General features: G+C 31.6%; 1 protein-coding gene across 16 annotated transcripts in view; it reads left to right on the top strand.

The window, feature by feature from the left end:
- Nucleotides 1–16,770, top strand: part of Lmpt (four and a half LIM domains protein limpet) — a 146,388-nt gene that overhangs the window by 114,903 nt on the left and 14,715 nt on the right. For 15 of the 16 annotated variants that reach the window (XM_076413213.1, XM_076413214.1, XM_076413201.1 and 12 more), the window contains 2 exons: nt 12,832–13,032; nt 13,091–13,265. In XM_076413213.1, coding sequence (XP_076269328.1) covers nt 12,832–13,032; nt 13,091–13,265 — 376 coding nt within the window. The remainder of the gene's footprint in view (nt 1–12,831; nt 13,033–13,090; nt 13,266–16,770) is intronic. The other variant, XM_076413215.1, reaches the window with a different exon arrangement.

Below are 16,770 nucleotides of genomic sequence, written 5' to 3'. Positions count from 1 at the left end.
AAGTTCATGCATCCATTGTAAAGTATTGCCCATTGCAAATCACCTATTCCCAGGGAAATTAGAATAATGTCCAATAATCAGAGAGGTTCATTAATATGGTAAATATAGTGGGTGCGGTAAGATTTCCCCTAAAACTTTGTGTCATGTCCAGTTTAGCTGAAATGTTCGGTTTTTAATCTTCAATCTATTTTGATTTCCAAGCTCTTCCAAGACTTCCCCATCAACACAAGTAACGTGTTCATTAAGTCGGGCTAAAAAAATTAATGTAATTTACTTGGACAACATCTAACAAATGGTTTGATATGTTTATATATTAACTCTTCCTATATACACACCCTCTTTCTGAGTTTTTTTGAAAATTGTAAAGAAAATAAATAAAATACAACAAATCATTAGTATCAGTTCAAAGAGCTTATATCTATAAAAAGTATTGCCCATAGTTGATGACTTATTCTCTGAGAAATTTAAATAAAATCCAACTATTTATTCAGAGGGTATCACTAATCCAGTAAATATAACATCCGGAGTAATATTTGAGACTTTCCAAGCATGTTCAGTTGACTGAAGAGTTCTTCGTCAATACAAGTAATGTTTTCACTAAGTCTGTCTAGTCTAAAAGGCCTAAAGACGAGATTTTAGAGTTAATTTTCATTGTCATTTAATGCAGATCTCTTAAAATTAATGGATAATCATTATAATTTCAAAAAATAAAGACTAGACAAAAGTAAAAGTAAGAGGAAATATGTGCACTCAAAAGAACATCGTAAAACCAGCAATATTATATTATATTTCATGAAAAATATGACTCTAGAAACCATTTTGAGAACGTATTATCATCACTATATTTTCTGACATTTAAACAGAAAAAAAACAATACACGTGATATGAAAAAATCATCAAGAATGTTTTTAATATTCTCTTACATGTATTTTCTTTGCCTGTTCACTCATCGGCATGGCTAAATATAGCTCCAGTTTAATCTTCATTTATCCAAAGGTACTTACCTATTTTTACCCACATCTCATGTTCTCTATGTAAATATCTTTCCGATATATACTGGGAAAACACTCAACAAATGGTTTGATGTGTTTATATATTAGCTCTTCCTATATACACACCTTCTTTCGGAATTTATTTGATAAATATAAAGAAAATATCGATGATTCTGATTACAAAATAACTTACATCATAGTAATTTTGTTGAAAAGTCTATAGTCTATATATAATTTAATAAAGTTCATTGTATCAATAAAATACAAGTAAAATCATTGGTTTCAGTCGAAAGATCTTATATCCCAGTTACTTTCATTTTTCAAGTGTTAGTTTTGAAGTCTTTTCTAAGTCCAAGCATCCATCGTAATGTATTGCCCATAGTTGATGAATTATTCCGAGATAAATTTAAATAAAATCCAACTATTTATTCAGAGGGGATCATTAATCTGGTAAATATAGCTTCCGGTGTAAGATTTCCCCTGAAACTTTGCAGGCATTTTCAGTTGACTAAAGAGTTCTTCGTCAATACAAGTAACGTTTTCAATAAGTTTGTCTAATCTAGAAGGCCTAAAGGCAAGATTTTATAATTAATTTTAATTGTCATTTAATACAGATCTATTAAAATTAATGGATAATCATTATAATTTCAAAAAACAAAGACTAGACAAAAGTAAAAGTAAGAGGAGATATGTGCACTCAAAAGAACATTATATTTATGAAAAATATGACACTAGAAACCATTTTGAGAACTTATTATCATCACTATATTTTCATTTTGGCATTTCAACAAAAAAAAAGAATATACGTGATATGTTAAAATCATCGGGAATGTTTTTTAATATTCTCTTACATGTATTTTCTTTGACTGTTCACTCATTGGCATGGCTAAATATAGCTCCAGTTTAATCTTCATTTATCCAAAGGTACTTACCTATTTTTACCCACATCTCATGTTCTCTATGTAAATATCTTTCCAATATATCCTGGGAAAACATTCAACAAATGGTTTGACGTGTTTACATATTAGCTCTTCCTATATACACACACCCTCTTTCTGTGTTTTTTGATAGTTGTAAAGAAAATAAATAAAATACAACAAATCATTAGTATCAGTTCAAAGAGCTTATATTTATAAAAAGTATTGCCCATAGTTGATGACTTATTCTCAGAGAAATTGAAATAAAATCCAACTATTCATCACTAATCCGGTAAATATAGCATCCGGGGTAATATTTGAGACTTTCCAAGCATGTTCAGTTGACTGAAGAGTTCTTCGTCAATACAAGTAATGTTTTCACTAAGTCTGTCTAGAATAAAAGGCCTAAAGGCGAGATTTTAGAGTTAATTTTCATTGTCATTTAATGCAGATCTCTTAAAATTAATGGATAATCATTATAATTTCAAAAAACAAAGACTAGGCAAAAGTAAAAGTAAGAGGAGATATGTGCACTCAAAAGAACATTATATTTATGAAAAATATGACACTAGAAACCATTTTGAGAACTTATTATCATCACTACATTTTCATTTTGGCATTTCAACAAAAAAAAAAGAATATACGTGATATGTAAAAATCATCGGGAATGTTTTTTAATATTCTCTTACATGTATTTTCTTTGCCTGTTCACTCATTGGCATGGCTAAATATAGCTCCAGTTTAATCTCCATTTATCCAAAGGTACTTACCTATTTTTACCCACATCTCATGTTCTCTATGTAAATATCTTTCCAATATATACTGGGAAAACATTCAACAAATGGTTTGACGTATTTATATATTAGTTCTTCCTATATATATACACACACCTTCTTTCGGAGTTTATTAGTTAAGTGTAAAGACAATATCGATGTTTCTGATTACACAATACATCATTGTGATTGTGTTCAAAGATCTATAGTTTAATATCGTTGGATGTTTGAAAATAAATTGTTGATTTAGTAGAGAAAGTTTAAGTTCAATGCCTAGTCAATTAGGATTATTGGTGTTAATAATCACAGTTATTACCTTGCTGTGAGTGGGTGAATTTATCCCTGCTTGAAGCGATTTCCAATACCATGTCGGAATTTATCGAGGCAATCCGCTGGTTTCGTTTTAATTGGCGTTTATCAACGATTTATTCATACTTGAACGTTGATATACTGTTGTTTTGATGTCGATCGGTGAATAATTCAGTTTGGTAGTCCCAATTAAATGTTTTCGTGCTATAAGGTATCAAAAATGTGATGAAATATCTCGAGAATTATCATTAATAAATAAAATATCATTTCCCAGTATTATTTGTGGTTTCTTAGGAGATATTGATATTTAGGAACCCACTATTAAGCCTCACTCGCAAGTCAGATATAAAGCATGATTCAAATCGAATTAAAAAAATGGAAAGTCAGAGAATATGATAGAGGACTGAATGATTTCTTCGAAGAAACGACATTAACTGAAACTCAAGAATCAATTAGTTTTAAAAATAGAAATGTTTCTCAGGTACCGATGTTTTCACAGATATAGCAACATATATCTGACCATAGTCATATAGCATTTATATAAGTATTTATATAATTTTATATAAATATTCATAAACTCGATACTCAACCACATTGGTTTAGCATCGTATTTCTGTAAATATAATATATGGTAACGTATGTTAACTACATATTATTTACATGTGTGCCATATAAAACAAATGTTTTCTCTTTCGTATCTTATGTACGTCTATATGGATTTGCACCGACTTTCTAAACCAAAGTCAGAAACCCTTTCACTTTGTCACGAGATACTTCTTCTTCTTCGATGAAATTAATACATGCCATGTACATACCCCCTGTATTAACTGCAGGTACATATTTACAAACAAACTAGAAAACATCTTACAAACTGACCAGCTAGAGACTGATGTGCATTCATTAATATTCACCTTGCAGAGTGTCGGAGACGTATATTTAGTCGCATACATAATCTGCTGTTATTGTTTGTTATTATTTCGTTTTTACTAATTACTGATTGATTTGTTTTTGTGTTTTTTTTTTAAATAATAAACATGGATGTCTAGAATTAATATGTAGACGCCCTGTGTTGATGAAAAGTAATTGTTTTTACGCGGATTGGATCTGTATCCATTCTAGATCAAAATGTTTATTGATTTACTGTCTGTGTTATTTCAAACAATTCTTATCACAGCACCTTCTTTAGTGATTCAAGGCAAGATATGTCTTGACTCGAATTCACTTATAGTATAAAATTGTATACGAGAAATTCCTTAATCTTTCATTCGACAGGCATCTCCAAATCACTGTAATCTGTGTCTTTGAATGTATTTCTCAGCTCTGCACTGATTATCTCATCGAAAGACAAAGAGACACATGTAGAATATAAATTGAATGACCTCAAAACTTACAGGGTCACAGTGTAACAGTGTCCATCAGTTGACAATTCTTTGATCTTCTCTCTGGCTCTGCTGTGAAAACTATATCATCAAGAATGCTAGAAACCTCAACATCTGTATTAGAGAACATCAGATTGGTTAAGGAATTTGTAGCGTCATGTTGAAAGATTGGTTAATATAATTGTTTTTGTTTATTTTTTAAAAATTATCACTAGTGATAAGCCTTGATTCAATTATTTCTTTAAAAAAGAGCACAAAATCATGGAGGAATCACTGGAACATTACAAAACTATAATTACTTTCTTACCATCACAGTAATGGGATTTTTTATTTTATTAGACCAATAACTGTTATTTATTACAATTGAAAAACAGCAGTAAAGTTTTAGTCAGATTCAGATTTTTTTTTGATAACAACTTTATTAGATATGCTTAATACAATCTTAATTATAAATTAATTTATTACTACATTTTATTTGTACTTGGATTAATTCACAAGCAAGACGTGTGCGAAAAAATACATCAATATGTATTCCTCAATTATAAAATTATAATAACTTCAGCTATATTTTACACTAAAGGTATACACTTTATATAAGTTTGTACGGTTTGGTGCGCTTCAATCTTCTGATATCATCCTGCGAGTAGTCCAGTAGTTGTATTGCCTCCAAGTATGATTTAGTAAAGTTTCGTGTTTTAAGGCGAAATCTTCGAAAACTTCGCAAATCCATTTGATTTAGGACATTGTGCAGTTCTGCGTTGGTTACGTAGCGATAGGCATTGGGTAATTAATCGAAGAATTTTGTTTTCACAGCGTTGGACTACTAGTTTATTTGAATTTTTAGTGCAGCCCCATATTTATGCCCCATAGATCCAAATTGGCTTTATGATTGTCTGATAAATCAACCTCTTTGATTTGAGACCAAGTTGAGAGTATCTTCTGACTAACCAGTATAGTTGTTTTATTTTGGTTCTAATGTGTTTTGCTTTTTGGGCATCCATTAAGTGATATAATTAAGTTTTTATTATTTCGCCTCATTGCAAAATTAACGCGGACAGATTAAGTTGAATTTTCCAATCTTTCGTTCATTTATCGATTTTGTTATTGCCACTTGTACTTATTCTACTGCCGTAGGCGGAGGTCCTAAGACGCTACCAACCGAAAGAGTTTTAAATGTAGAGAACCTTTTTTCGTGCGAGACTCTATTTACGCGGTAACAATTTGTTCATCTTAACATACAGATTAATCCCAAATGCCAAACCCGATCAAAATCTTGTGAGACATCCAGGAATATTGCAGGGCAGTATTTATTTTCCTCAAACGCTTTTTCAATAGCTGCAGAAACTCTGTGGACTTGATTGATTGTTGAGTGGTGATTTCGAAAACCAAATTGGAAATCTGGTATTATTATAAAACACGTTTAAACATTATTTTCTGAAGTACTTTTGATATTGTTAGTAGCACTGTAATAGACCTTTGGATTCAGATATATCAATGATTTACTTAAATAGTTCCATATATGATATTGTAACAATAGAAGAATAAAGCATTTAATAGATTAAGATCAAACCACAGTACTACTTTTTATTTACGTCATTATGTATTATAAATATATATGTATATAACAATCAGTCGTCATGCATTCTTGCAAAGAGGAAATACATTACGGTCATAGTGTGATTTTTGTCCTCGTATTTTACATAGGAAAATAAATGGTATTCTTGATTTGTTAGATTCAGATGATGAAAAATAATCATTTTGTTATAATAATATGTATTGAACTTTAACCATTGTTCAATTCAAATGATAAATAAAATGTTACTGCAACTTTTATTGTGATATGATAATATCCAGCAGGCTGATCTTTTTTATCACACATATTAGGTGCTTGCATGTATTCTGATTCACCCTAATTTTATTCAGAAATATTTTCAATCATTTTCTACAACTTTTCCACCATCTTTCTGGCATCATGGCGATACGGTGTCAAAAGAACGATATTGGTTTGATACCCGATTATCGATATATTTTCGTACTTCTTCGGCGTTTCGAATATTCAACAGTTGCATTCATCTGAACGAGCGATAATCAGAAGGGGCTATGCCTGGAAAGTACGCTGGGTGCAGCAGAACTTCCCATTCGAGTTGCAAGAGTTATCTTTCAAAATTTTTAGAATGTGTGGTCGAGGTTTGTCATGCAAGGGGATGATCTTACGTCTGTTATTCACTTTTACGATAACATGTTCAATTGTTGTCGATGGGCCTGCAGTAACAGTTTTATTCGGTTTTAGCAACTCGTAATACGTAAATGGAGAATTCGAGCTGGGTTTTTGTCTAATAAAGTTTGCAATTCATTGTCTTTTTGAACTTTTTGGTCCTTTGGGTTGGTAATGGCCGTAAATTGAAATTGAATGAAATAGCAGATACTCTAAAGATATCAACTGAACGTGTACATCATATCATTCACGAATTTTTGGGCATGCGAAAGCTCTGTGCAAACTGGGTGTCACGCGAGGTCACTTTTGACCAAAAATAACGACGATTTGATGATTCGGAGCAGTGTTTGAAGATGATCAAGTGTAATAAACCCGAGGGTGACCTGATCAGTTTGAAGGCGTTGCCTGGAAGATTTGAAAAATAAAATAATAAACATCTGTTACTTAAAACAGCGATTACGTTGTTTTTTTTTGCTTTAAACTTTCTAAATTTATTTTACAATATATCTCGGCCATCACCATATATAGTCATAACGTCTACATTAATATTGAAATCATATTCGAGAAGCGTTCGGCCATTTATAGACTTGCCATGTTCGTTTTGCACTAGTTTTATGGCCACATAATTTATGCCTTTAAAAATCGGCAGATATATCCATCAATTTTATTGTTCGACGAACAGACCTATCCTAACCTTGAATAAGTTCGTCGCGGGTGGACAAAAATCACGCGAATATATGATTATTTTTCATCAAGGTTTGACGTCAGCGGCACATAAAACCATTGCGTGATTAGACGAATAAGTTTTCGGTACCAGGCCGTCGGAATTCATTGTCATAAGGGTCACAAATATTGCCAAACTACTACGAGGCTTTCGCCAGGTCTCTTATATACGTTGGGGTGGACGATTAGGGTGTAAAATGGGGCCCATTTTTCTTATACGTTTTGATTTTCGTTACTAGGAAGGCTCTGCTGGATATTCATTCAAGCTCTGTGATATACCAACGTCGATGTTGTCAATTTTATTTTGGTATACACTTTTTTGTCAAAAAAAATACTTTTTTTATTTTTATAACCATAATCTTCAAAACATATTGTCCTTTGAGCACCACTGATCTTGTTTAAAGTAGAAAAAATTGAATTAACTCATGAATATTTTCGTGCAATGCTTTTTATAGTTTTTGACGTTGATTATCAAGACCAGAATGCATGTTATGGCGATGAAGCTTCATCCTTGGCCACCGTATAACGTTGGTATAAGGAATTTAATCGTGACCGCAGTTGTTTAAATCATTTATTCTTCCAGAAGCTATGGATGCCATGCGGGAAATTATATTGCAGAATCGTCATGCCTGGGAATTAGTATGATGGGCTTCAGTAATATATTGCCCGAACATTCAGCTGTGAAAAGATTGTTCACATGTTCGTGTTAATTGGTGCAAATAAATGGCCAATAAACAATCGCAACTAATGCATCAAAAGATGTATATATTCTCTACACAGGTAACAAATCTTGGATCTATCCGTATGAGCCCTCATACCAGTCTTCCAAGACGATCCAAATCCGACAAAAATGATTTGTGCTTGAAATACTTCGAAGCAAATGATAATGCCTGTTTCTTCGTAATAGCTGGACATATGGCAACAGTGCGGTAAGATTGATTCAAGCATATACAGAACTTCATTGATCATCATGGAGAATAATTCGAATAATAATAATAAAGCCCTTCTCGTTAAGAAATTAGTCTTGTCATTATTAGGTTCAAAATATAGAGAGTAACCCTCGTATAAAATGTTTATTATTTGTCCAAATTTGATATAACGTCTTCAAATTCTCTTGAAAATAGATTGAATAACACAGTTATACCGATAAATAATCAGATTATAATATAATAAAGTGTTTTAACTGCATTATCCGGAACTAACTTTAGTTTTGCGAATTATCTTTAAAATCTACTAAATGGGGAAATGTTATTTTACGTAGAAAAATGTCAAAATCATTCAAGTTGACATTTAGGTTGGGTTGTTTAACAGCTGTATACATTAATACTTAGAATTTTCACCAATAGATGTCTCTAGTCAATATATATGCAAGCCCTCAAATATTCTGTCAAAAAGTATCGGAAATTATTCAGTAAAACACAAAATGGTTGCAGTATAGCCTTCAAAATAGGCACTATACGAAATAATACTCGCTACGTAAAATTATTCGATCGGTGCCATATCTGGCGAATACCGTGGTTGTTCACAACGTTACTGGTTGTCACAATACAAAATCATGGAGTTTTCATTCCACAATTCTGATCTATTTATTTATTTCATCATTTGCTTCGCTTTAGCGCTGCGAGTCGAAGTTGAAGCCATTAATAGCCGACCAGAGAAAAGCAGATCTTCCAGCACATCACAAATTCAAGGCAAATTGTCTATTCCATGTTATTTGTTCTGTTAAAAACATTAGAAAACACATTTAAGATAAATTAACAAAATTGCTTATTTGAAAAAGCCTAAATCATATTTGTACGTCTAATATATTTTCAATAGTTTTAGTACCCAAAATCAGGATCTAATTAGGCTGAAACAATTAAATTAATTACAATATCTTTTCCAGGAATAAAAAACTAGATAATAACAAGTTGTGCATGTTTTAGCATTATATATCATTACAACAACAAAGAGTCATTAATTCAGCATGATTGAGACAGAGGTAACGTTAAACTAAATAGCATCATTAATGTCAGTATATTTTCAAAATTAGATCGGCTATCAACGTAAAAATCTCATTAAAATATAAATGGTATGATATAGAATAAATACATTAAATACCAAATGATCTTTATTTTGTTATAATATTAATGTTAGACAATATATGTTAAAACCTCATAGATATCTATCATAATTTGTTTATGTTTTAATTAATTATAATTATTCTAATAATATTAGAGGCATGTATCTTTCTTCCAATTATTTTCAATCCAATAATGTTAGACAATGTCAACAAATGACTGTCATTTTTAGTTTCACAAAGATTTGTGCAAACTCATAAATAGATTTTGACATAATAACATCTTTATATTAGTACTATGGCTTTTAATAGCTCTAATAAAAACGTCTAAAAATGCTACTCAGGTGATATTTGTAATTAATTGTCATCAGCGTTTCTTGCGTTTTTTTGTCTGCTTCGTTTGATTTTTGTGTTGTACTTATGCGTTTATAATAACTAGGGCATAAATGAAAACGTCATATAACCCATTCTGTTAGGTTTCATTCACGCAATTTTTATGTTAATTAATGCGAGTCATTAGAAAAACCAATAAAATTTAATCTCTCGCCATTGCTACGGAACTGAAAATCGACCACAAAACTATTTGGATTTAAACCATTTCTATAAAACTGGATACCAAAAGAAGCTCACCAATTGAATACCCCATGAATTAACTTCACCATAAAATAATCCTTTAAAACCTATTTATAGGCCAATTTATAGACCAAAACAGCACTATCGCAGTTCCTCTTTGTCTTAATATTCAAGATACGTATTACTCGAGCAAGAAATATGTTTTAATTAAATATAGTGTTATCTATAATTAATATATAATAGTATTATCTCTATTTCGTTGAACGTATGTAATAAATCCAGTAGATTAAAAAAAAATATTTCAAATGATTACCTAACAAAATAATAGTATTTCCTCTGTATTTTCATCTATTTGTAAGATTAATGAAGTTGAATATGAACCCTTGCTAAAACCATTAATTAAAAGTGATATTATTAATAGTAAATACATTTATTTGGTACTTAATTATACGGAAAACATGATGTATATTCTTAAACTAGATCAGTTTCGCATTAGCTTGACTTATAAATATATACTTGGCACTTACGGTAGGCAATGTGTCATTATATTATTGCGTAAAAAACCGAAAGGCTGGCATCTAGATAGATTACAAGCGATTTATACATGCCCGTGTTTTATCCACAGAGAAACTATGTACCGAAAGTACGGAACGATCGACCAGCTGTTGTTTTTCGAAATTAGTTTTGCACCCGACTTGGTATTTTTAGATCTTCTTTCTTTTCGTGTAACGTTTATTTTAGCACGCCAATAAGTATTATCACAGTTGGCTTTGAGGGTTTTTGTTATTGTTGTTTCGGTATTTACAGAATCGAGCTTGAAAATGTCCTGACCCCATGCGGCATGCCTTCTATGATTAATTAGTTGGAACCATATTTTCGCATTGAGAACATTAAAAACTAAATTTGCATGTCATCTTCATACACTGATTAGCAATCAGCCATGTTATAGTGTCGTATAAATTATTATCCGTCCACACTTGTGTCCATCCTTGCCAGTGATAATCTGTTTTAGAGTAATTCTATATTTGGAATACGGCGAAATAGTTCGAATGAATAGAATAGAGTCGAATGTGGATAACAAGCTCAAGTTAATTTTTGCTGACTTAGTAGCTTAGTACAATCTTAATTATAAATTAATTTCTTACTACATTTCATTTGTACTTGGATTAATTCACAAGCAAGACGAGTGCGAGAGAATACATCAATATATATTCCTCAATTATAAAATTATAATAACTTAAATTATAGTTTACACCAAAGGTATACACTTTGTATAAGTTCGTATGGTTTGGTTCGCCTCAATCTTCTGAAATCCTGCACGCTGTCCAGCAGTTGTATTGCTTCCACGTTATTATGATTTCGTAATCTTCTTTCGTGTTTCAAGGCGAAATCTTGGATAACTTCGCAAATCCATTTGATTTCCAGGTCATCATTCAGTTCTTCATTGGTTACATAGCGATAGGCATTGGTAATCAATCGAAGAACCTTGTTTTGACAGCGTTGTCTAGTTGATTTATTAGTGCAACCCCATATTTACACTCCATAGCTCCAAATTGGCTTTATGATTGTCTTATAAATCAACCTCTTTGAACCAAGCTCAAGTGGACAGAGCATTTTAACAAAAATTATCTTGATTTCTTCTACTACAATCCAAACTGTGAGTCCACAACAAATAGTTATTGTATAAACAAATTTTGAAGGCGGTATGACGCTACACCGAACCACTATGTAGTTGCACCAAGAAATCCAATGTTAATTTGATCCAAACTGATCAAGACAAAGTTCCGCGCAGAACTGTTGTGGTCCCATGGTATATTCGAAATCAGGACATCTACAAAGACCCTAAGGTGCCAACGACCATCAAATAAATGATAAGGTTTACGAAAAAAAAACACCAAGTTTGATTGCGTGAATATAAAATGTCGAAGTGCTACAACTGCTCAACAAAAATGGACTTACCAGGAGGTCGAAGCAACAAAAACTGTTTGAATTGGTATAGTTAAACTGCACTGTTTTAAATTTATCAAATACTACATACATTAAATATTAATTAAGATTGGATGGGAAATCTCACATCTGTTCTTTAAGAACTATATTAGGAAAAGTTACTTGATAGTGAATAAGTAGTTATAAGTGTAATATGCTGGATCTAATAACTAGAGATTCTCTCAACATATTTTCTGAGTGGGCTAGAGCCTTTCGCCTGTCTATGGTGACCTTAATTGAAATCACACTTGATTTGAATGTATAAAATAGAGCATATTTTCCAAATTTTGGTATTTAAACTCATATAGCAGGTATATCGTTAATTTTTTTCTGGTTTTGTTCATCTTGCCATTTTTTGAATATTTCCCATCGCTTGTAACCGTTCACAAATTGCGACACGACTCACAATCAACTTTTCTGGCAATTGTTTTCGAGTTTGTGTTGGTTCTTCATGCAGATTTGGAGGAGTTATCCTCCAAATCTGCATCTTTAAACGTCTTCAGCCCATCGAGATGTTCTTTGTCTGGAACATTGTGGTGATTTCAATGAGAGGGCCAAACTATGTTTTACATGTTCTTCTATCAGTAAACGATGACTTTCAGCGTCTTTTGTCTTTTGGTAAAACAAGAAAAGTAATGTGTACCGCAAGTGCACGTTTTCAGAAACAAAGACAGTAGAATAAGATAACGTTGCAGCATACTTATCGCTAGTGAAATCTGTTATAAAAACTGGAAGTTAATTACCAACGTCACTTATCGGTTATCTACCACAGTCACAAATTATTAACGTATTAAAAAATAAGTAACAATATTAACAGAAATTAGGTTGTTGGTTATTTGTCATGATGGCTGGCTAGTATTTCCTCGGTTATCAAGCTTGAAAATTAACTGTTTGCTTTTTTACAGCTTATTTTCAGTGGAGAATACACTAAGGCTATGAACAAAGACTGGCACGGTCAACACTTCTGTTGCTGGCAGTGCGATGAAAGCTTGACTGGACAACGCTACGTCCTGCGTGATGAACATCCGTACTGCGTGTCCTGTTACGAATCCGTGTTCGCCAACGCCTGCGAGAAATGCAGCAGGATCATCGGGATCGACTCCAAGGTAACATCGTGAACTGTGTGTTGAATTGGTCAGGATACTGTATCTAAATTGTTATCAGGATTTGTCGTACAAAGACAAGCACTGGCACGAAGCCTGCTTCTTGTGTACCACTTGCGGGGAATCCTTGGTGGACAAGCAGTTCGGTTCCAAGGGAGACCGTATCTACTGCGGACGCTGTTACGACGAACAGTTCGCGTCCAGATGTGATGGATGTCATGAAATTTTCAGAGCTGGTAAGTAAACATCAGTATTCCAATCAATCAGTCTTTTACCACCAAAATAAATGATGACGAAGGATGATTTACATCTTCAACATAAAAATTACCGTTCTAAAGACGTTGAGACCACTCATAAGTTTTTTTTGCTAAAAAAAAGGAAAAAATACTGACATATAATTTGAATATATATTATTGTCATAGTTGTATTATTGTCATCTTCGTTTTTGTCATGGAGTAGTGGAGAAACTCAGTAGATGAACAATCCCCGAAGAAACGCCAGTAAAAGTATAGTGACCTTTAAAGCAAAATAATTTGTTTGGTACTTGAACAGAGTTTACCACACGTACCACACGTATTTGATTATACAATAAAATTGAAATAAAAAACCAAATTTGATTTCTAAAACAATTTTATTAAATAAAATTCAATAAAAACATAAAAATATATAGAAAAAATATACATAATAAAAAATTGTAATGTGAATATTTAAATAAATAGAATATTTATTCGGGCCTGGTAAAGTTCTAACTTCTTAAAAACAAATTCCACATTTAAATTAACTTCTTTAATCCAAAAATATATCATACATCTTATAATTCGTCATCCTATAATAATATTTGTAATATTTTATCGTGAAAATAATTTAGGAAAATTTAGGAAGGTTTATTAACGTGGTAAAACCTAGGAAAAAAATGTATATATAAAATAGAGTACACACAGTATTATAAAAGCTTTAATTTTTTTTCATAACTATTTATATATATATATATATATATATATATATATATATATATATATATATATATATATATATATATTTGATACCTTATTGATACCTATTCTAACAGATCTAAAAAAATCGAGCTCTCATATATCAAATAAGTTATAACTCATAACAAGTGAAGCATCTAAGATCTAACTAAGAAGAATCTTTTTAAATCTTGCAATAAAAATCTTCTTGTGGTTTAGTCATATTTACTACCTTCAGCACTTTGAAAATAAGGTTGGGCACACTCTGGGTCCATGGATCTATTTTGTGGACCCATTTTTTGGTACTTTTGAAGTTGAATTTTATCAGAATATAAATACATTATAACAAATATTATTTCTATGACCCAACATAATGTATTTTTAAAATTTTATTTATCTTTACTACAAACCACAACCACATTTTATTTGATAATTGATTTAAATAAATGTCAAACAAACATAATTTTATACTGCGAAAATACGAAAAATTATTGCGAAAATTGATATGGCTTTGGCTGATGTGGCTTACTATTTTTCTTATAAGTTTGGATTTTCCTAGTCTGTTCTTAGTTTAAAAGTTTCTTGGTCCAAAAAATAGTCGTGGTTTCTCAAAATATATGTTATAAATAGTGGATCAAATTCAACACAGCTGTCGCCTATGTAGGTCACTTGTATCTTAATATTACTATGATGATCTCTCATTGTTAAAATTATCAACATTGTAGAAGCTTCATCTTAAGTTCTCCTTTTTTTATCGATATAACTATAAATTATTTAATTTTCAAGAACAATTAAGGTAAAAGCCCTAAATATTAGCTATTCAGACCAAAAAATCTCACGTTAAAATGCTGGAACTATTAATGCATCAGTTGTATATGAAATTATGTTTCATTCAGTTTATATAGTCGATACTAGTACTTATCTTTTTGCAGTAGATCGATTTTAGAGCCGAAATAAATATGATTCCACTGTAACAAATTGAAATACTATAAAAATGAAAACCTAATAACAACTTTAACTTGAATATATAGTTATTTTTGTTGTGTCAAAGATAATGAAGCTTGGTTTTTAGAGGTACAAATCTTTAATTGGCAATATTGTTTTCGATCTATTGCATTTAGAGGAAAGGAAATTTTGTTACATCCAGAAAAAATCTCTTGAGTGTGATTTGTCATTGAACATGACTTTATCATTCCTGAAGTGAATGACTTAGCTATAGTGGAGCTCCGGTTTCAACAGCCCAGTACAATATATCCACAGCTCTTACCATAATAGATTTTTGAAAAAAAGAAACTTTTGGTAAACACACAATATTACGTTGTGGACCTGTAAATTGTCTTCCAAGATTACACGTTTCAACACCGGCAACCTTTTGTATCTGGAAATATGTAAAGTCAGTAGTTTAAGGCCAATATCATGCATATTTATGTAATTTACTTGTGTTTTATTTCATTCTTAAACTACGTACTTTTTAATTTAACTATTATTATTATTAAATAAACTTATTGATGTTTATATTTTAATACCACGATATTTATTACACGAAATCGATAAAAAAACGAGTTTAATTTAAAAACAGACATTTCATTTAGAATAATATTCGCAGAAGCGGTCAAACTAAACACTCAACAGAAACAATAAATCAGGTGGATTAGAAAATAAGGTACCAAACTGGAAAAAAAGCAATGGCTCGCGAGTTTTTCACACGAATAATACATTTAAAATTAGAGATGAGGTCATTACCTCACCTACGGTGAAAGACGAATTACTATATAATATAAGAAATGATCTTGTGTCAACCCACTGAATGTTTTTAACGTGGTACTTTCAACACTCATGATGCATATTAAGAGTTGTTTTTTTTTTTGATAAATTATAGAATAATCATTTTATTATTGTCAAAAAGTAATTCACGTAAATTTAGCCACAGAAAAGGTCTTCATCAAAATAAGTCGTCAAACAAAAACTAGTTAGAATATTAAAAATCAACCGATCAATCAAGTTGCATGAAGAAATGCTTGGACTATGTCAGGTGTTGAAATTGGACCGAGGCAACACAGGAAAGATTCAAAATATAGGAATATGGTTGCCACATGAATTATTAATTGCGCCTTATACAAAAAAACCAGTCAAAGAAATATTGAAACCACTTGAATGGGAAATTGTGTCGCAAACCGTCGTATTCTCCAGACCTGGGTTCATCCGGCTAGACCTTCACGCGTTTACAAAACGACACTTAAAATGGTTCAGTGAATGAAAAAGAAGTTGTTTTTTTGGAATGGCATCCATAAACTGCTTGAGGGATGACCAAAATGAATCAAATACTTAACTATCCACTGTAAATAACGTGTTTTCTGTAGCGAAAACAAATTACCGACACACCTGGTGTGATAGATGTGGGATTCGTGATCATCATCCAACGTTTTGAACAGTTTATTAACTAAAACATGTATCAACCGAAACAAATGGTAGTCAGAAGCGGTAAAATCTAATTAATATGGGAAACAACTTCCCATCCTAACATCAAGAGCGTCGGTTGTCATCTTCTGAGACAAGAAACGTAAAGTCGAGCGTCATCATGTAGCAATATGGTACATTTTTGCTATAAAATCCGTTTAGCATTTAAAAGGTTTTGTCATAGTCGAATCCAATGAAGTCGAAGACCAATTTCTAGAACAATACCAATCAGTCAAATCAAAATATAAACGACAATCCCATCTAATTAAAAATAGTCAATGATCAGTAACGCTGATCGTATCTCGATTAAGCA

Source organism: Rhynchophorus ferrugineus, unplaced genomic scaffold (genome assembly GCF_030347505.1).
Source record: "Rhynchophorus ferrugineus isolate W39M unplaced genomic scaffold, kcgeb_rfMv2 rfM9, whole genome shotgun sequence".
In the NCBI taxonomy this organism is placed as follows: domain Eukaryota; kingdom Metazoa; phylum Arthropoda; class Insecta; order Coleoptera; family Curculionidae; genus Rhynchophorus; species Rhynchophorus ferrugineus.
The sequence above is the reverse complement of the archived record's forward strand: the minus strand, read 5'-3'. Positions and strand labels throughout refer to the sequence as shown.